This window comes from Phallusia mammillata, chromosome 5 (assembly GCF_965637545.1).
Source record: "Phallusia mammillata chromosome 5, kaPhaMamm4.hap1.1, whole genome shotgun sequence".
Lineage (NCBI taxonomy): Eukaryota > Metazoa > Chordata > Ascidiacea > Phlebobranchia > Ascidiidae > Phallusia > Phallusia mammillata.
In genome coordinates, this window is record NC_137256.1 from 22,465,455 (window position 1) to 22,484,221 (window position 18,767).

The window sequence follows — 18,767 nt, forward strand, 5'->3', positions numbered from 1 at the left end:
GTTCTCTGTTATTTTGCAGGAACAGTTTTATTTAAGCGAAATATATTGATTTTGTTCGTTGAAAACATAACTCCTATTCAGAATGTATGCTATTTTTCCTGTTGCTGTAAAGAAACGCGCATGGTCATCGCGTTTATAAACAAAACAGCGGCAGTACTGACTCGATTGGTTATCGTTGACCTGGGCATTCCAGGGTTCAAAGTAGTTCACTCAGCCATTGGTCAAAGTAACCTTCAAACTCGCAACGTCCTACATTTGTCCGGTTTTCCCCCAATGACCACGCATCGAGCATAAGGTACTTGGTACAGCTTTCCTATTGATAGCCTTTTTGTGCAAACCGGGCCGACGCAGGCTGTGACGTAACCAAGCTGGGAAGCTACTCCTGAAACGGGCTGGCAGAGGCCTGCGGTGGATTGCTTTCCGGTATTAGTACCTTGCAACGCCGGGTCGAAGGAAAATTAGGATCACTTTGCTCTACTGGCGGAAATTGTAGAGACGCGCTGGGTTACCGTGTCTCACGCAAGCTTACATACTTTACTCTCTCCCTCTCTTGCGAGGTGAAATCGTCGGCAATAAAACGCGTGAGAAAACCATTTTTGCGTTGGATTTTTTTACTTCGTGAAAGAAAACAGCTGTGCTATGTTGGACAGATTTATCGAAAGATGCTGAACGTTCGAATCGAAAGAGTTAGGCTAAAATAAAAAAGCTAAAAAAACTTTTCGGATTTGAACCGGGTATTTGAATTACCAAAAGGAGGCAAAAAAGCTTTGTTGTCCATTTCTTAAACAGGTTTACTGGCCGCATCCAACTGTGAGGTGCAAGCATATGAACACAAGAAAGAAGAGTTAATTTTGCATTAAGCAAAACAAAGCCTCAGGAAAGTTTAATACCTTAGTTGGATTAATGTTTCCGCCTACATGTCCAGCGTGTGTTGCCAAAAAACACATTTGTGTAAATTAAATTATGGATACATGGATATACACCGTAAAAGTTGACGTTTAAATGACGCTGTTTGATTAAGCAGTACGTCGAAATCAATACCTTTTTAGGCGAAATGTATCAACAAATCATTTAGTTTTGTTATTAAATCTTGGTTTTGTAAGTTAACATTGTATTTCAAGAGACCTACATAACGACAAATCTTGAGTGAAATTGGTACAAAAGCTTCGCAAGTTCAAGTAAAGGAGCAGCAGAAAAGGGTAAAAAAAAATAATTGTCTATTTAAGGTACATGGCTACGGCAGATATAAGCAGAAAAAATGTTCAGTTCTGGTTTGGTGCTTTAAAAACAAATTCACCAATAACTATCCAAAAACAAAAAAATGATTTAACCAACACAACAAATCCCGCCTTATTCTTCAGGCCTACCCTGTGGTTCTTTTGGTCTCCGGAAGTATTGGCGCAACAAATAGCAACGAACCGGGAGTTGTTAAGAAATGATGCTTCTGCAAACCATTCTTGTTTCCGTAATGTTGTTACAGCACAGTGGAAGCCAAGCACAAAATTCAGGCAGTAAGTTTACTTGTTGAATCACCATACACGCATTGGTTCGTACATTTGTGGAATATAACGGCCTTACTCCAAACGACGTAAATCGCGACATGCTTTATTGTTTAGATTAGACGTTTCGGCATTTTTTGTTGGGCTGTTAAATTACTGGATCAAATAGTGGGACCTTTGCAGAGCACATGTCATTGAAGGTTTTACACTATGCGGGCATTACGGTATTAAACGCCACTAACAGAAATAAATGCTTGTAAACAAGTTGCCATCAACATTACTTGGATTGTGGGTAAAACAAAATCCTGATGTCGAATTATTGCGTGTTACATGAAACAAAACCTCAGTCTACTGACAATCTTCTGTTTATACTCAACACATAAGACAAAGAACATTAGTCTTATTTTCTATGTAGACCTGAATTGCAAGTTTGATGGCAGAATGTGTTCATGGTCAAATGCTTATCGGAACTTGAAAGTTGACGATTTTAACTGGAGACTGGGATCAGGATCCAAAGGTTCGCAAAGAGGGAGTGGAACCAACAGTGGTTACGGCGGATGTAAGAAAACCAATGCAAATAAAAGAAACAGGGGATTAAAAAAAAACACAACTTTCGGACCAAAAAGCATTACCCTATTTGGCTTTTAAATGGGCATGTAGTGATAAACAATAATTTAGTGATAAACAATAAAAAAAATTCGAGCTAACCGACTAACCAAAGTTTTAAATTTATTTTTCATATTCGATTCTTCGCAAATTTCTTCAACATACTCTTTGTTTCATTTGGGGTAAAATGACCTTCGATTGAGGACTGTTTGGTTTTAAAACCTAAATAAAGCAAGACGATCTTATGTTGGTGTGTTGTTAACAGTGCAAGTGACGGTTGTGTTTGTGTGTAGCTGGAGGATACATGTACATCAAATCTAAGAGCTGGACGAACCGTACGGCGCTGTTGGTGAGCCCAGTGATAACAAGGACGACACCAACCTGTTTAAAGTTCTGGTACTTCATGAAAGGTCTGATATAGATTTTGGTTGGACTTAAACGCTATTTACGCTTGTGTCATACCTTTAAAGTTATTAAAAGCCAAAAAAATAGATTGTGTACAGGCTTATAAAAGCTGTTGCTGCCAGGCATAATATCAACTTTACGGAGCTCGTCTGGGAATTGCATTTTTATGCCAACGTTTTGACGTCCAAAACTAGTCGCCTTCATCAGGGTGTATAAGCCTTGTGTATCATCTATTTCATTTCGATGATGAGTGGAACGAATATGCAAAGATACACAATAAGAAAGCTCAAACTCCCATCAGTTCCTTATGTTTATAGTCCCACATGCATTCTTCACGTAAAACTTTGGCAATCATGTTTTGGGTCAACTTATTTCCAGTCCATGCCTAGTGTTTCCACGCTAAGAGAATAATTTAAAAAAAGGAATTTATTTTTACTAAATCGGGAACAAAACCCTTGATATTTTTAGGTAAAACCATGGGTCACCTAGCAGTTTACACAGCCGCAAGTAAACTGAGCATCAAAACAACACAGAAAGTGGTTTGGAACTTGCGAGGGCACCAAGGAAACCAATGGAAAAGTGGAACGGTAATATATTTGAGAAAAACACGATAATCAGCTGGCCAAGTGTTTTCCATTTAAAATAGAAATCCACTGATTTAAAATACAGTATGAAGGATCCACACAGATACCCCAATTATTCAGTACAACTTGTAAAATACACCCAAAAAACAAACTTTTGATTTATCGAAGCTTCAACGCTAAAGTGAGGATACGCTAAAACTGTTTTCTGGTTAATGGACGTGTGCTGTGTGTCAACATAGTTTCTCAAATTTTCAAACCAAATATCATAACAGAGTGGGTTTTATGATGTTTTACAAACATTGCATACTTTTTGCAAATTTGAAATTGCAAGCAGTTCTATTATTTAACAAAATTAAGAAATTAAAGGTGCTATAAAGCATAATAAATATGTTTTTACAACAATAGCAGCTGATCGTGCATGAAGCGTAGCACTTGACAACAAAGTTTTATATTTTGTTGACAAATTCACACTACTTTCGATCCTTAAGATTCCTCTGCCTGCGATGCAGTCGGGAGTAGTGGTATTTGAAGCGTTTGATTGGGAAAGGGGAAAAAGTGGAAACATTCTATTGGACGAGGTGACATTGAAACCATTGACAGGAAGCAATTCGTGCAGACGTAAGTTCTATTCATATAAACTTGGCCTGACAAGTTTCAAGTCTACAGCTTTACATCAGATTGGACACAAACATGTTTTGCTGTCGTTTCGGTCTTGGTTTCGTATCATGTCAAAAACACAGAGCCTATGCTTCCTGTGTGACTTTTAGGCAGTTTTACTTTGTTATTGCGAGAAAAAACGATAGTGACTTGTCCATTAAGCCTATTCCAACCTTCTTGCATTTTTTGAAGCATATGCATCCTTTGTCCGGCTAGTAGGTTAAACATACTTTGTTATTTCCATTTGCCATATTGCGCTGCACGGTAACATACTGCGACTGGCAAAAAGCTGTTACCGGGTTTACAACAAGGACAAACCGATTCATATCCGCTCTTTGCGTGTTCGCTCTGAAAATAGGATCATGGAAACTATTGGATTGCAAATGACGTTTGCCTTATTCAAATCGCAATCCAAGAAAGTTTGTTAACCGCTGGTCTTTCGTTTAACCTTGGTGGTCTTTGAAGATAAAACTTACCTCGTTTTAACACTACATGAACAAAACGTAATGTTTAGTTATGTTCACTGCATTTACCCCCAACGCACGTATATTTAGCCCGAGATTGAGTAATGACAAACCGTCTTAACTTTTTGCATCGTGTAATTTACTTTTTTTAGTGATCTGCAGTTTATAGTGGTTTCTCTTTTTACCGAAAAAGCCACTCGGTGCAATAACACCATTAAGCAATGAACTTGAATCATGGACGAACATAGCCTAGCGAAACTTTCAATCATTACTTTAGATTTGTGAAACACAATGTTGATAAAAAAAAGAGCAAAAACGTTTGGTCGTCATGGGGCGGTGAACTACGATTTAATATTAATTGTGGCAACTTTTGGCTTTCAGTTCAACCATCGTACGCTCAACCAGCAACACAGGCCACAACTTCAGTGCCATCTGCAACCACACAGCCACCAGCGCTCGCCACAACCATTCAAGCAACAGTGATGGCACCAGCTACCAACGCAACTGTTACCTTCCAGCCGTCAGCAACTAACGCACAGACGCCTGGTGCATCAAACGCTACGTTTTCTGGAACAACCAACAATTTTTTAACAGGAACACAGACAACCAACAGTAGCTTCCCCACTGGGGGCATGTTAGCGGCCAGCGACGCAAAGGCGCATACTGTCTGGATTATCCTTGGCGTGTTATTGGTTGTAAGCGTGCTTATAGTGGGGCTGGTGCTCTACATACGACGAAGGAGGAAGCCCCGTTCCATGTACGCTGACGACTGTTCGGTGACGATAACGCGAATGTACCCGAACATCTCCAGTGAGCCGCATATTGACTACAGAAAACTGACGTAGGGTGGCGCTAAAGATCGCAAGAAGTTGGATTTTTTACTCCGCATCGGCTGTTCATATATATATCTTTGCCTTTGTATATTGACATTGGCGCCGGCAAAGTAATACGTCTTATGCACATGTACTTGTGTTATTTCAATGCAGTATAAGCATGCAAATAGGAACACATTGTCTAGTGTTGCGGGAAGACGGTCGAGTAAAACTGTACGGGGGATTGTATATATGCTAATCCTAGTTTCGAAATGAGGATATATTCACTTTTATATTTTCACAATAGGCCACTTGCCAACCAATTTTTTTGTAGCATAAATACTTCCGAAAGCTGACACGCATGGGTCCCACATACACAATTGGTTTCATCGAACCGAAGCAGACAAACTGGTTAACCAACCCAATAAACTTTAAGAAACAGGAAACCTTCTGAAATTGCAAAACTGTTAATCACGAAATCTAAGAAATATCCCAAAAAACGCGTTAAAGCAAAAGAGAAAGTAAAATATCTGGAAGGAAGTTCGTCGAGACACTCGAGATGTGATGTGGCAAATAGAATAGAACAACAGAAACATTGTTTCGCTGCCACCTAATTTAAATCAGTGTTGTTCAACCTACAGCCCAAACCGGCAACAGGTTTCTGTGAGTGCTCGATAACCTGACAGTATACAAAAAGTTAAGATTCTGTTTTTTACATTTTTGGTCTGCAAAAAGGCGCATAGTACAGCAGCAAATCGTGCAAGAACAAAGCGTTTAGAAACACTTACTATATCAGATCAGTAGCCTCGTTTAAAAATCAACTGCAAACTGTTAGGCTACGGACACAACATTTCCATTTTCTTGACCCTTGTTTATCTACAACACACAGTGAGCACCTTCGCTAATCCCCTAGGTGTCAGAGGCACTGACGTATATTAACCACGTGACTCGGTGCCGGTCCTGCTTATTTACGGTGTCGGTGGCAAAGTTTTAAAGCGTCTCGACTCTCAAACCAATGATTATGCGCCAATAAATCATCGAGCGGAGATGACACATGCTTTTTGGTGTTGTTGGAAAACAACGGAAACGGTTTTCTATGTGTCGCTGTAACAAACTTAAATGACTTCTTGTTTGCTACGAATTTGTTTACAAACCTGTTCCACATACTATTTTCTCGTAGTTTTAGATTTTTTACATTTTCTTCCAGTATGTTTTCAAATCTACTCTCTTCGGGCTAGCAAATTTTTGTTCAATGAAAACTCATAAACGATGCTCAGAAATAAGATGAGATGCTAAACAGGTAAGAGAAAGTTGCTGTAGTTTTGCCGCTAAGGCAGCCACAAGAAGAAAATCGTATGATGTTAGAGTATATAGTTTTTATGTGAAAACCCTTGCAAAAGACAGTCTACCATGCAAAAGACAGAATCGCATTTCATTTGTAGTTGGGAAACACCAATTGAAATGAAGCGCATAGGCTGATGTTTGCAGGCAGCAAGCCTTGACCTTAGTTATCGAAACAAAAGGTTCCTTGCATACCTACGCTCGAACCGCGGTTTTGTCAAAAATTCACAAAATGCTACGCCTCTTTGCACTTTAATCCTAATAAGAGCAACGACAAGTGCCCCTGGACGCCTGGGTCCCTCTAAATTGTTTTGTCAGCTTGAACTCCAGAGTGGGGTTAAGACCCTATTGACCCGGGGCCTTTTCGGATCCCGCCAAGGGTGACACAACCTTACCTTGTGACGTCACGGGCAATAGAAATCATGGGAGTGTTATTAGTAAACATCGAGTCGCACGTGCGTCAGAGGGCATAGCGAAATGGCGACGGTTCGAGATCACATTTGGTCGAAGCAAAACATCAGGGAATCTTCCAATTTCGAAAAGGATTTCGCAACGCTCAAAGGTCACTGCAAAATTTTAGCCCCACAAGTTGATTTAGTGCCACCCAGACTAGCAATAATGCAGCAGGTTTATAGCGTTGAGGAGACAAATAAGTGAGGGACGTCGGGGTTAACTAAGGTTAATCCGCAGTATGTTTTCGCAATATACTGCACAACCATATGCGGGTATAAACTGGACGCCAAAGCTCTTTGCACTTGAATTTTCGTTGTGTGACGCAGTAAAACAGCGGGGTTGACGTATGGTTTGACGTATTTTGTCACTTAGAAATGTTGATGTATATTTTCCAATTTAAAAAGGTAAATTCCAAACACAAATATGCTTTTTAGCCAAACACTGACGATAGAGATTGATGGCACTTACAATATTGTACTATTCGCTCCATAACTTGAATTCAAATCTCGGCAAGGAAGTACAAGAAATGCTGGAAGTGTTTAAAAACGCCCACGGCTATTGGGGTTTTAATGCCAGAATAAGATTCAAGTGATAAAACAGACAAAATAAAGCATTTTATGGCAGAATTATAGTTCCACTATGGTGGATGAAAACGACTCTGGTCATATACAAAAAATATAACCACAGGAGAGCAAAACTATCAAGCATATAACACACCACAGAGCTTTCTAAAACAGTTTTCGCAGTATCAAATAGCACGTACGCTCCAACACTTCGAGATAACGCAAACAACATCAACATCGTTAGGCTTAAACGGATGAGAACGACTTAAACTTTGAGCAAAAACGCGCAGACTGTTATCACGTAAACACTAAAATCCGCAAAAAATCATCTTATCCCAACCGCGTGATGAGCTACAATACGCTGCATCATATTATCTTGATAAACGACTTGACAGGCAAGGTGTTTGCTCCGCATTGTTGCACAACCACACCGCTTGTTGGCGCAACAATGCTGCTTTTATTGAACGGCAACCGACGGTCGAATTTAATTGAGACAAACGAGCATTGTTAGTTCACAGAGATAGGCATTTTTCAAATGTGGAGCAGGAAACAGATTGACAAACTGGATCTTGCAAGATCTGAGGAAAGGCAGTAATTCTTGACAGGCGCTACCGCCCGCACAATTAGTTGTTTGATGAAGTGCTCGAGCTGTGTAGGAGTGCATGTCCTTGTTTATGCAACGGTTAAGTTCAGCCAGAAGATTAACGTAAATCTTTGTAAGGCGAAAGTTGTCTCTGTTACCATTTAGCCGCAAGCAAACCAGATTTCTTTGAAGACACAAAAATCATAATAAAAAGGTATTACGTAAGTTTAAGAATCTAATATGCCGCTCCTTTATTTATCTTGGACGAATACCTGCAAAAAGTGCCGAATGACAGCATTCTATGACTCGGTCTAAGAAAATATCTCCAAACATAATCTCACGTTTTTTTTTCACAAATAAGTCACGATTGTCATTTGAGCGGGACCACCCACAATTAGCAGTTAAAACAAGACAACATTAGCGCCACTAAATCGACTATATTTCCTTGTCCAATAACAACAAGATATACACGCCTTAGAACGCGGCGACTCAACAATGGGCCTTGACGTCACAGTCGGCCAAGAGCAAAACATATCGCCGCCGCTTTAAAGGTCACTGTGGGTCAAACCGACTTGTCACGTGTACATGCGGGCAACAAGCCGCCTATTGAATGCTTCCCCGAAAATGCGGGCCTTCTCCGCAAGGCCGTCAATCAACCGGATGATAATGTAGACAAACCGTCTGATTTCGCATCGCCGGTTCACTGTGTCGAGAAGACAACATCTTGATTTACAGTTGAACATGAGTCACAACTGTTTGAGCGCAGTTTTATGCACGTTTTGTACGACTGGTGAAAAGTGCAAGTTGATCTGCATTATTGCTTGGCTAACATCCAGCGTAAACTAGCACTCAAAGTGGACGTTGCGACTTGCACGATTTTCATTAAGAGCGGAAACGACATATATTCCCTGATTGCTTATCTTGATGTTAAGGAGTGTTTAAAATGATCTTCCATTTCATGTATAGATCCAATTGTACTCACGATAAAATTCGTGAATCGCAATACTGTATCGTTACCTGAAAATATGACTGTTCAATAACACATCCGATATGAGAATGCTGAAGGCAGTAAGAAAGTCAAAATGAAGCAAAACGACACAAGTTTTGAACTACTTTTGGTAGACAAAAACATCTAAAAGTTACAAGAGACTAAATTTCGCAAGTAACCTTTATCCTGGTATAAAACCATACCACAGGTCGAGAGACGATATTAGGTCACCAATTTACACACCGTATCATATATGTTTACACATCTGATACTAAAAAGGCACTTTGCCATCTAGTTTCATTTTGCGCGTTTATATGTAAATGTGGGCGTGTATTTTCTACGATAATTGTAAGTGGTTTGGAGGGTTTCAGCACGTGATAAGACTGCGATTGGTAAATTCCAGGGCGCGTGCGTGCAAAACGAATACACAACGAAACTGCTAGTATGCAAAGTTTAATGCAAACACCGAAAGTGCCTAATTGTCCCTCAAAACTATAGTGCATTATAAACTGTTGGTGTTTGCAAAATATTGGTGGCATCAACAAACTAGTTACTACATAAACACATATTAGATTACAAGAAAAGTATGGAAACAAGTATAGAAACTTATAATAAACATTACATCAACGTTGAACTTTTGAAACGTTTAAAATTTGCGATTAATATCGTCAGCCGTCAGTTAAAAAAACCAACGGAACCGGTGTGATATGTTTAGCGCCCTAGAACGATTAAGAAAGCGATACAGCGTTACTGATAAAAGCTCCACATAATGATATGAGCAAATTCTTGAAAAGTATGCTTAAACCGTGAATTGTGTATCCAAAAGAATAAGATTTTAAATCTATGAAGCACAAAAATATGAATGAAACATCCAATTTGGCACATGTTCCTATGTTTGTGAAACAAAGATTTTCTGACAGAGATATTCTGATAACGAGTCAGTTTAACTATTTGCAAAAAAGCCAAGTGCGTTTTCAGCAAAACTACCGATAATTTATGCAAGGTATATAAGCATGAATTTATTATCATTTTCGGGCACTGAGAAGCAAACGGACTATAGCCAACACCGTGTTAAGTGTAAAGCGAAGGTCAATCTGATAAAAGCTCTCAAGTGTTAACGATGCCCCTGACATTTTCTTGTTAGAGATAATAGCCTACCCCCTTAAAACTGGAGCAGTGAGTGACGCACAGAAGTTATAAGGCGAGAAAGGTTGTGTTTTTGTAACCAATGGAAATTTGTTGACGTCAAAACAAAGGAATTCGCCGCAAATAAGCCCGGGCAGTGAAACGCAAAAATTGTGGCAATGTTCCGACTTGTACCGAGAAACAAAAGCAGAAATAAATATTTCCAGGAACTGACCCAAATTGGCCACTGTTACGTAGGGACCAGGAAAAAAACGAAAAACTTCGATGACAAAAGATAAAAGTATCACATGTACAATTGTTTTTTCTGTAGGCGGTCCTGTCGCATCGTGACACAGTTAGTCAGTAACAGGCAATTCAAGTGTGGGATATTTGTGGTTCATGTTTAAAGCAATTGGCTATCTAAGTTTTGTATCTAGAAGATTACCACGCACTTTGTATTTACAAGAATAGAAAGCAAGACCACGATCGCTTGATATCATTTATCGTCTGTACAGGTACTATCGGAGGAGCTTGTGCAAATTGTATTTACAAAGTTTTTTTTCTAAAACCGTGTAGATCTGTTATACATTTCTACAATTAAATTTGGTTCACAGCTACAAACATAAAATCAACGTATACGTAGCCCCAGAAACAAAATCACCACCTGGTATGAAAAAGACGACCCACATTGCTTAAAATTGGTAACATTGCCATAGCGAAACAGCTTGTACAGCTCGACATTTTGTAGCAAATCTAGATTTTTTTTACAGTTTGTGTTCAACGAGGGCGAGCAATTAATATTTTCTCCGTTTTGTTGTACTTACAAGTCATAACCAACCCATAGACAGACAGCATGCAAAAACACACATAAATACAACTGCTTAGCAGTTTCAGTTGTGATTAGCCCCATTTTTTCCGTGCACAGGACCGCCGAAGTGGCGCTGTTAACAAGGCACAATAGAATACGTTTTTGCCATCACATTCCTTGCACATTTTTAAACGTTCACGAAGCAGAAGTGGCGCGTGTCACACGTTACACTATCCCTTGCACAGGAAGCAGCACTTGTCATGCCAAGTCAGAAGCAGGAGGCAGATTGACAACCGAAAACAGAAAACTAACTTTGATGGAAATTACCCTCACTGCCACATCCGTCATTTTGAAGCAGACACAAAATCTTTGAGCAAGTTAAATCACACAAGCATTCCTGTTGCAGGTTTACCTTCACTAAAATAAGTGGGTCTTAAATAAACGGCGATTGGAATTTTAATCTTACTAGAAAATTATAATTGTGCTTCCCAAGGGTGCGCAAAGGGTTAATGTAAAACCATTTAAGACGTTCTAAGGTTTCAATATGGGGAAACCATCTAAGAAGAGCCCACATACTTAATGGATTTATAAAAGGCATTCAGTTCAGGACAAGTGAATTCCTTGCATTTATTTGATTGTGGTTGTTAATCGGTTTTGCAAAACACCAAGGTCATTGAAAAACAACATGGTTTATAGAGTCCAGTGCTCTATTATTCGCATAACGCTTGAAGTGCACTGGTTGAGTTTTGCTGGAGAAAAAACTTATCACAAAATGGCTGGGAAACACTGAACAGACGTTAAAAAACATTTTCACGTAAAGTGCTGTTCTTAGCCAGTTTTTGTTAACTCCTTTCCCCAACTTAATACCAGTGGGATTTGTATTGGGCTACGGAAGTACGGAAAGGATTACCAACTTTGCGGGCTTCGTTTATTTGGCGTTCTGTTTAGAACGAACAAGTTCAACAATTAGCTTTGGAAATTAGACTGCGTAAAGATTCAATGTGCGTCATTGACGATCGGTAATTGGATTCTAACTCCTTTTGACTCATTCCTCTTTGCAAAGCTTTCCTACCAAGAACTTGGGGGCTGCAATGTAAATGAACCCTTAAAGCAAACAATTTCTCAAAATTTAAAGTAATTCCACGAAATATTGCATGTTGTACATCTTTAAGCATACATTTTACTAAAGATGGGAGAAGTAACATCAAAGAGTGAAAAAAAAACAGAGGGTTAACGCAGGAATGCATAGGAAGACCATTTTCCACGTACAGCTCGCTTTAACCGCCGAAAATGCAAAACCATTTGCTTGAAAACAATCCTAAAACGATGACCTCATAGTTTCTGCGCCGCTAATGCTTGAAAACGCTGAAAAAGGGGTCCTCGTTGGGGGCAAGGGCGATCAGCTGGGGTTTGGGTTCAGCGCTCGGGGGTCGGAAGTAAACAGGGGCTGCAATTGTGCTTCCATTGTTGCGTATGAATAGACCTACTGTTCCATGAAAAAGCGCTAACCAGGTCCCCCGCAAAACGACACCAATTCGAAGCTAGGAAGTGGAACGTTCCAAATATGTACTTCCCTTGATTATGAGTTTTAAAATCGAAGTCTCATAAAATTCAACATATGAACCGACATATACATGTGTGTGTGTGTGTGATATGCCATGAGAATTTTTTCCAATATCTTCTCACGGTTGTGTTGGCAACTGCAATTTTGATGTAACGTGCCAATTGCATGCGGTTTAAAAGAGAGGGCACCATGTTCTAAAACATATGTTAAATGGCCAACAATCTTTATGAACTGGTAAAAACAAAGCGATTTAGTGTGGATCATACTTTTTCGTCCATGGTAAATAAAGTTGAACCAATCAGATATTTAGAAATAGAAGCACTAATACCCGCAAAACTGTGGTAATTTGTGACAAAAGTTATCAAAATCTATCTATATTTGTACAACAATTCTGTCAATCTTTTGTCAGTATCATTTCAGTTTAAAAGTATTTTTGTTCTCTTTTGCAAATCAGGTCACTTGCTTTACGAAGATTTCTTAATAATTCGAGCACGTGACTCAATGACTTGAGTAAAACAGCCAGGTGAACAAAAGCAGCACCGGGAACCAGTCTGTCAACTGACAATTGCCTTGTCCCCTTGTGCACGAGTATTCATTGCAAATACTCCCGTCTCTCAGCGTGTCGGAAGTATTGATTTCAAACACTTGTGGTTGTGAAGCGGACAAGGCCCTCTCGCCTGTGTGCAGTAAAAACAAGCGATACGAAGCTCCTTTCACAATGAGAGTTCCATTGTAGTCAAATGCGTAGGGTCTAAAATTAGCCTCCGTACGATGTCCGGTAGTGCCCCTTTTGACGGGATGTTTTTAGCAACGCGCGCACTTACTGTGATGTTTGTGGCTTCGGTAATGAGAAAACAGTGGGGCTTGTGTTAAAAAAATTCAAAGACGGACAGCATTGGATGTTAGACTTCCATCAAAAGGTCACAAATATGTCAGTCAAACCAAAATCAATTAAAGCAAGACCTTTATGGAAGTGAACAAGTTCCTTTAAGATTCGGTTTGAAATGCTTCAAGGGAGAAGTTGCCTAAGATCAAAGTCTCCCTTCTATACATAAAAGTGATTTTGGTTTCCACACTTCAGTGTAGTTGTAGTATACCAGAAATCCAACTATAAATTACGTAATTTTCCCAGTCTAAAAATGTTGTAACCACATACAGGAATTATGACTGTATCAAAAAAAACCCAGAAATGTTTACAGGATTAGTAATCCCGCAAAATTATGTGGTGAAATAATCCCGAAAAACCTAGAAACAAGCGACAACTCACAAAGAATTTAAACCAACGTCGGGTAAAGCATTCGTAAGAAACGATTACCTAACTGGCAATTTGTAAACGGAATTTTATCTTGACCAATAGGGAGGTCTTTTGACCAATGACATCAGTGCTTTGCCCCCACGTAAGCGCGTAAGCATTCCGGGGGTAGAGGGCAGCGTTGTTTCCATACGATGTTTATATAAACAGTCGCAGAGATGTAAAGGCACTTGGACCTTTCCGGTGTCCATTTGTATCAACGGAAGAAACGCCTCAGACAATAATTGAATGGGATTATGTTATCATAAAAATCACAGATACTTGACACGACGCACCCCTAAGAAGTGGATTTACAAACACACTAACAGTGATTCACGTCAACAGATTCTACAGTCTATTGTGTGCAACTCGTAACGGCGGTTACCGGGTGAATCACTGAATCGGAAACTGTTCTTTTCGTGCCCGAAAGAATTCGAGACTCGATAATCAAGAGCGATGGGGCTCACTTTTGAAGCCAGCGGACTCGGTAATTTGAACAAAAGTACCAACCTTAAAATAAACTGACCAATCTGAACCATGGTAACAAGCAAAACACGGCACCTAGTTGGCTCACTTTAAGGTCCAAAAATACGTGCAAAGGATTAAATGGATGTTGTTACAGGACTTATACGTATAAGCCATGACATATGGCAAAATATAGATACATTGTGCATGGCTACATTTTCTCAGCCCGCAACGCCACGGGAACGGTAAAAAGTCATACTTTGCATCTCTGGGATAGGAGTTCGAGTGATGTATTTTAAACTTCGAATAACCATGCGACTTCAACGGGTCTAATTTAGGACTTGCGGGACTGTTGTATTATAATTTGCATTCTAAGATGCATCAAGGCTATTTTCACATTCCTACTGTGAGAAATCCACTAAACAAACACATTTGCGAAAAGTCCATCGCTGTCTTAGGCAAAAACCAAAATAGACTTCGCAAGGCGCGATTGTTAAACGCAGTGGGGCGAATACGTACACAGGCCCAAATCGGGGCCTTTCCATCACGCTTACACAATTAAGTTGTCGAAAGACAAAAACATTACCAAAGCATGGAAAAGGAAAAAGTGAAGAAAGAGGGTAAAACTATCGATCATGGCCTGAGATGGGAAAAATATTTACCTGCCACGCAATGATTTGTTTGTGCACAACAATTACCCCCGACCAAAATGGCAAAGTTCACTCAGGTTGATGTACCCAGCTGCATCTCATGCATGTAGTCGCGTGCTGGATGACTGGAGATCGGTTGCACGGCCGCTGCTAGGTGATGTAATGGGATTAGAGGCCGTTAATTTCCGCTGCATAAGCAAGTCTTTTTCAAGAAGGTGTATGTGGGTAGGATATACCAAAACCAATGAATGTGCGTTTTCCAGTACTAAACAAGGAACAGTCTGTACTAACTAATCGCTAATTTCATATCAATACGGAGATGGGTTTATAACTTTTACATTTAAAACACATATTGCATCACAAAACCTATTGTCGCATCAACACAAAGCAAAACGCTAAAGCAGCCTATGGAGTATATTATAAAAATGCCACCAGAATATTAGTTTTACAAATATAAAAGAATGGAATGATAAAGCAATCACAATGATGTTTTTTAGACAAGTTGTCTTCGAACATACCCAAAAATCAGGAAGCTTTAACCCGCACATAAAATATTAGGCCACGGTAGGCCATTAGGTGTCAGAAAAAAACTTGTTTTTGTCACGAATTTTTGTTTGCGTAGAATACCTTGTAAACTTAACATCTTCGGAAACAACGTGCAACCTCATAGACACGTATTCCGCAACACTGGCGATTAAACCCTTACGAATCGTGAAATAATTTCAGGAAACTTGAGACGAGATGTAATTTTTGTGCTGTTGTTGTTATGGGAACCCATAAGCCACGATCGGGGACGAAACGTCACTGCTCTCTACAAACGCCCAACGAGCAATCACGACGGGGCGAAATCCTGGTGGATCAACCCAAGATAAACAAGTGATCTTTCATCCAAACCTGCCGAGAGACAGACTCCTATTCCAAGCATGAAAACGTGCTATAAGCAAGAGCATTGGTTCCAACTGGTTAATCTTGTTGATCGATGAGATGAAATTGGGGTTTGTACTCAGATGACGAAAATTTATTTTTGGGGTAGAGACAAAAGGAAAATGGAGGTGTGCTTAAGCTGGGCTGAACGTAAACACCCCAATGCAAGGCTGGACAATTAGAAACGGTTAACTGCTGACGAACATTTTCGACCGGTATATAGTTTTTTGAATGTCAATTATTTCTTTAACGGCATTTTTAATGTTAAATCAACCCCAAACCCAAAGTTTTAAGTGTTAAAAATACAACATATTTTTCTTTGTAAAGAAAAGAACTAACATTTCACAAGGTGAAAGAAAAGTACAAATAATTAATGGTTGTAAAACGTGACTTTAAAACGATTTTCGGCAATTTTCAGCCGGTCTTTTTGCTAAAGCGTTAAAATTTTCACAACAGTGTATAACTGTTTGACCGTATAAAAAAGTTTCAAAAAAACATTTAAAAAATGTCTTAGACCCGCGGTAAAAAGTACTGCTTTGGTGTAAGCAGCTTACCCTCTTAATATTAAGGAATGTTTTAGGGGTTAGGGGAGATTTGTGAGTGGGTTCGCCAAATGTCGATCTGTCTCCGGTTGTAGACAGGTTTACGACGAACGGTAATCGCTCCGGAAAACTAGGACAATATATGTGCTAACATGTTGTATGACGCAGGTTTTTAACTTACAGGCAACACCCTTTATAGATAATGTCATGAGTTATAGCAATCGAAACAACATTAAACTTAAAAATAAAATCCTTATCAAAATACGAATAGGCACATTTACTAATGTTTTCACCAACATATTTACGTGACTGGACTAAAAAAGAACAATTACTCCAGCCCTAAATCTAAACGTGCAAAGGTGTTCCCCGCAAGTCAACCAGACACACTATTAACAAATCAGGTAAACACATACTTGGATCAGTTTAGTTTTCTAACCATTCCATTGCGGTAAAAAGGCGTAGAATGAAAAACTGGTATGCTTATGCAATGTGGATTTATCTCCTAATTAACGTAAAGTTGAAAATAAAAAGCGTGAGAGCGAGTTTTGTGTTTAATCAACAATTTCATAGGCGTGGTCAGCAGGGTTGGTCCTATGCACAAAACACACTTAGCAGTATCATATTACGCCAAATAAGCCGTGTACAAAATACCACCAACCTTAATCGGTCGAAATCATTTCCTAATTACAAGTAGTACCAACACCGGGGCACACCCCAGAGTTCCCAGGTCATTTTCAGCAGCTGGGGAAACGGGGGCCAAAATGGGTGAACATGGCTTCTACGTAACGACAAATAGCGCCGACGCAGCAAGTCTGTCTTTTCAAAGGCTGAAAAAAGCTTCCAAGTATTGCTATGTTAAACAAGGACACACTATTGACGGATCTGTTTACCGAATTTCGGGGGGCAAGGTCGCACGAGAATCTAGGGGCACGTTTGCGCTATCAGTAACCACGAGCGATTAAGGGTCATTACGTGGGCTTGCGACCCCAACGGGGCTTAATATCGGTCCAATGACAGTGAAGGTCACACGTCGGTAAACTGCCTAAATAACGCCGTCTAAAGGTTGGGCCTGAAAAGTGGTGAGATACAAACAAGTTCGCACCCGTTTTAGCTTGCCATTAAAGTACAGCAAACAACAGGACTTTACAATTCAAACATCAGGAAACATTTGTTAAAAAATGAAAGATAGAAACCAGTTGATACTATACATCCGCTTGAGGTGGCTAAAGACACGAATTAAAAATGTTAAACCTTGACAAACCGATACATAGACACGAAAAAAATGATTGTAGTTTAAACTTCTAAGAGACCAGTAGGTAAAACCTCGGAAAAAAACATAGAAAAAATGTAGAGAAAGGTCATTCGTTACCAGTACCAACGCCTTCAAGTCAGAGAAGTCCAAATTCATGACACCAGCAATGTGCTTACATTGTAACATCATTAGTACTCCGGTGATTATTGTCTTTAGTATTCCGATCCGTAATAAACCTTTTGGATCATTGATAACAAATTAGAAAGTGCGTCAAAGCTTTTCAAATCCACTAAAGACTGATAAAACGACAGTAAGAACAGTTTTCAAGCTAAAGGAGTGTGATTTATAAAAAAATAAAACAAAACAAATCGCTATAAGACCACCTTTCCGGTATGTTTTTAAATAGTCACACACGCCATGATTCAGTAGAAAAATACTACGCACACTAACAAATATAACCCACACGACGTAAACGTAGCGCACCCACAAACACTGTAGCGGGAAACGTCTCATTGGACATTTCTCAAGCGTGCGTAAATAAAAATCATAAGTTTGGAATCAAGTAAAGGGGGTCAATCGGCGTCAGCAACGTACACTAGGCCACGTTTTGGTCCAATTCTCAAACAGACCGGGGACCGCACCTTGGGACGCCATCCTATCGCGTTGGCATTCAATTAAATCGAACCGTGAAAAACCTCAGCCCCTTTTGGTTGAAATCGTCATATTTCGGTAACGAATTGCGAAATAACAACATTCTATCGCGAGGACAGAACATTAGTGTCACTGTTTTGATTTCATGACACAACATCACGATTTCCGTTCAATTAACTACGATATCACGTTGCGTTACGTGGGCACCTCTGGTTAGTGAGAAAAATGCATGGAAACTTCCCGAAATGTTGGTGCACAAACATCGTTAAGAATTGTCATAATGACTTGCCATGCCATCTGGTTTTATCAGATGTACTTCTGCTAAACGTGCCTCGATTTCTGTAAACGAGCCTTGGCCAGAAAGGGAGAATCTATGGAAAATTTTCATAACTGCGTCGTCGGGCGTGTAAACATCGTTAGTGACGTCGCTATGAAAAGGTATACGCCGCATTTTTCGGAGAGAAATTCCTTGTGAAACATTTTTTACGAACCTCATGGGGGAAAAGCCAATGCATTGGACGTTATACGACCGACAGCAAA

The 18,767-nt window shown here is 39.7% G+C and overlaps 1 protein-coding gene across 1 annotated transcript; it reads left to right on the plus strand.

Annotated features, from left to right (window-relative positions):
- The first annotated feature begins 41 nt into the window (after positions 1 to 41).
- LOC145229444 (MAM and LDL-receptor class A domain-containing protein 1-like) lies at positions 42 to 5,744 on the plus strand. The gene is made up of 7 exons (XM_080094788.1): positions 42 to 1,199; positions 1,362 to 1,511; positions 1,915 to 2,058; positions 2,399 to 2,515; positions 2,979 to 3,097; positions 3,583 to 3,712; positions 4,597 to 5,744. The coding sequence occupies exons 2-7, from the start codon at positions 1,436 to 1,438 to the stop codon at positions 5,058 to 5,060; spliced, it is 1,050 nt and encodes a 349-aa protein (XP_079950914.1). The 5' UTR covers positions 42 to 1,199; positions 1,362 to 1,435; the 3' UTR covers positions 5,061 to 5,744.
- The last annotated feature ends 13,023 nt before the right edge of the window (positions 5,745 to 18,767 follow it).

Excerpts from the sequence above, each read along its gene's own strand:
- LOC145229444 (XM_080094788.1), top strand. The coding sequence starts at position 1,436 with ATGATGCTTCTGCAAACCATTCTTGTTTCCGTAATGTTGTTACAGCAC. Across the intron at positions 1,512-1,914 it reads CCAAGCACAAAATTCAGGCA|ACCTGAATTGCAAGTTTGAT; the intron begins GTAAGTTTACTT and ends TTTTCTATGTAG. Across the intron at positions 2,059-2,398 it reads CAACAGTGGTTACGGCGGAT|CTGGAGGATACATGTACATC; the intron begins GTAAGAAAACCA and ends GTTTGTGTGTAG.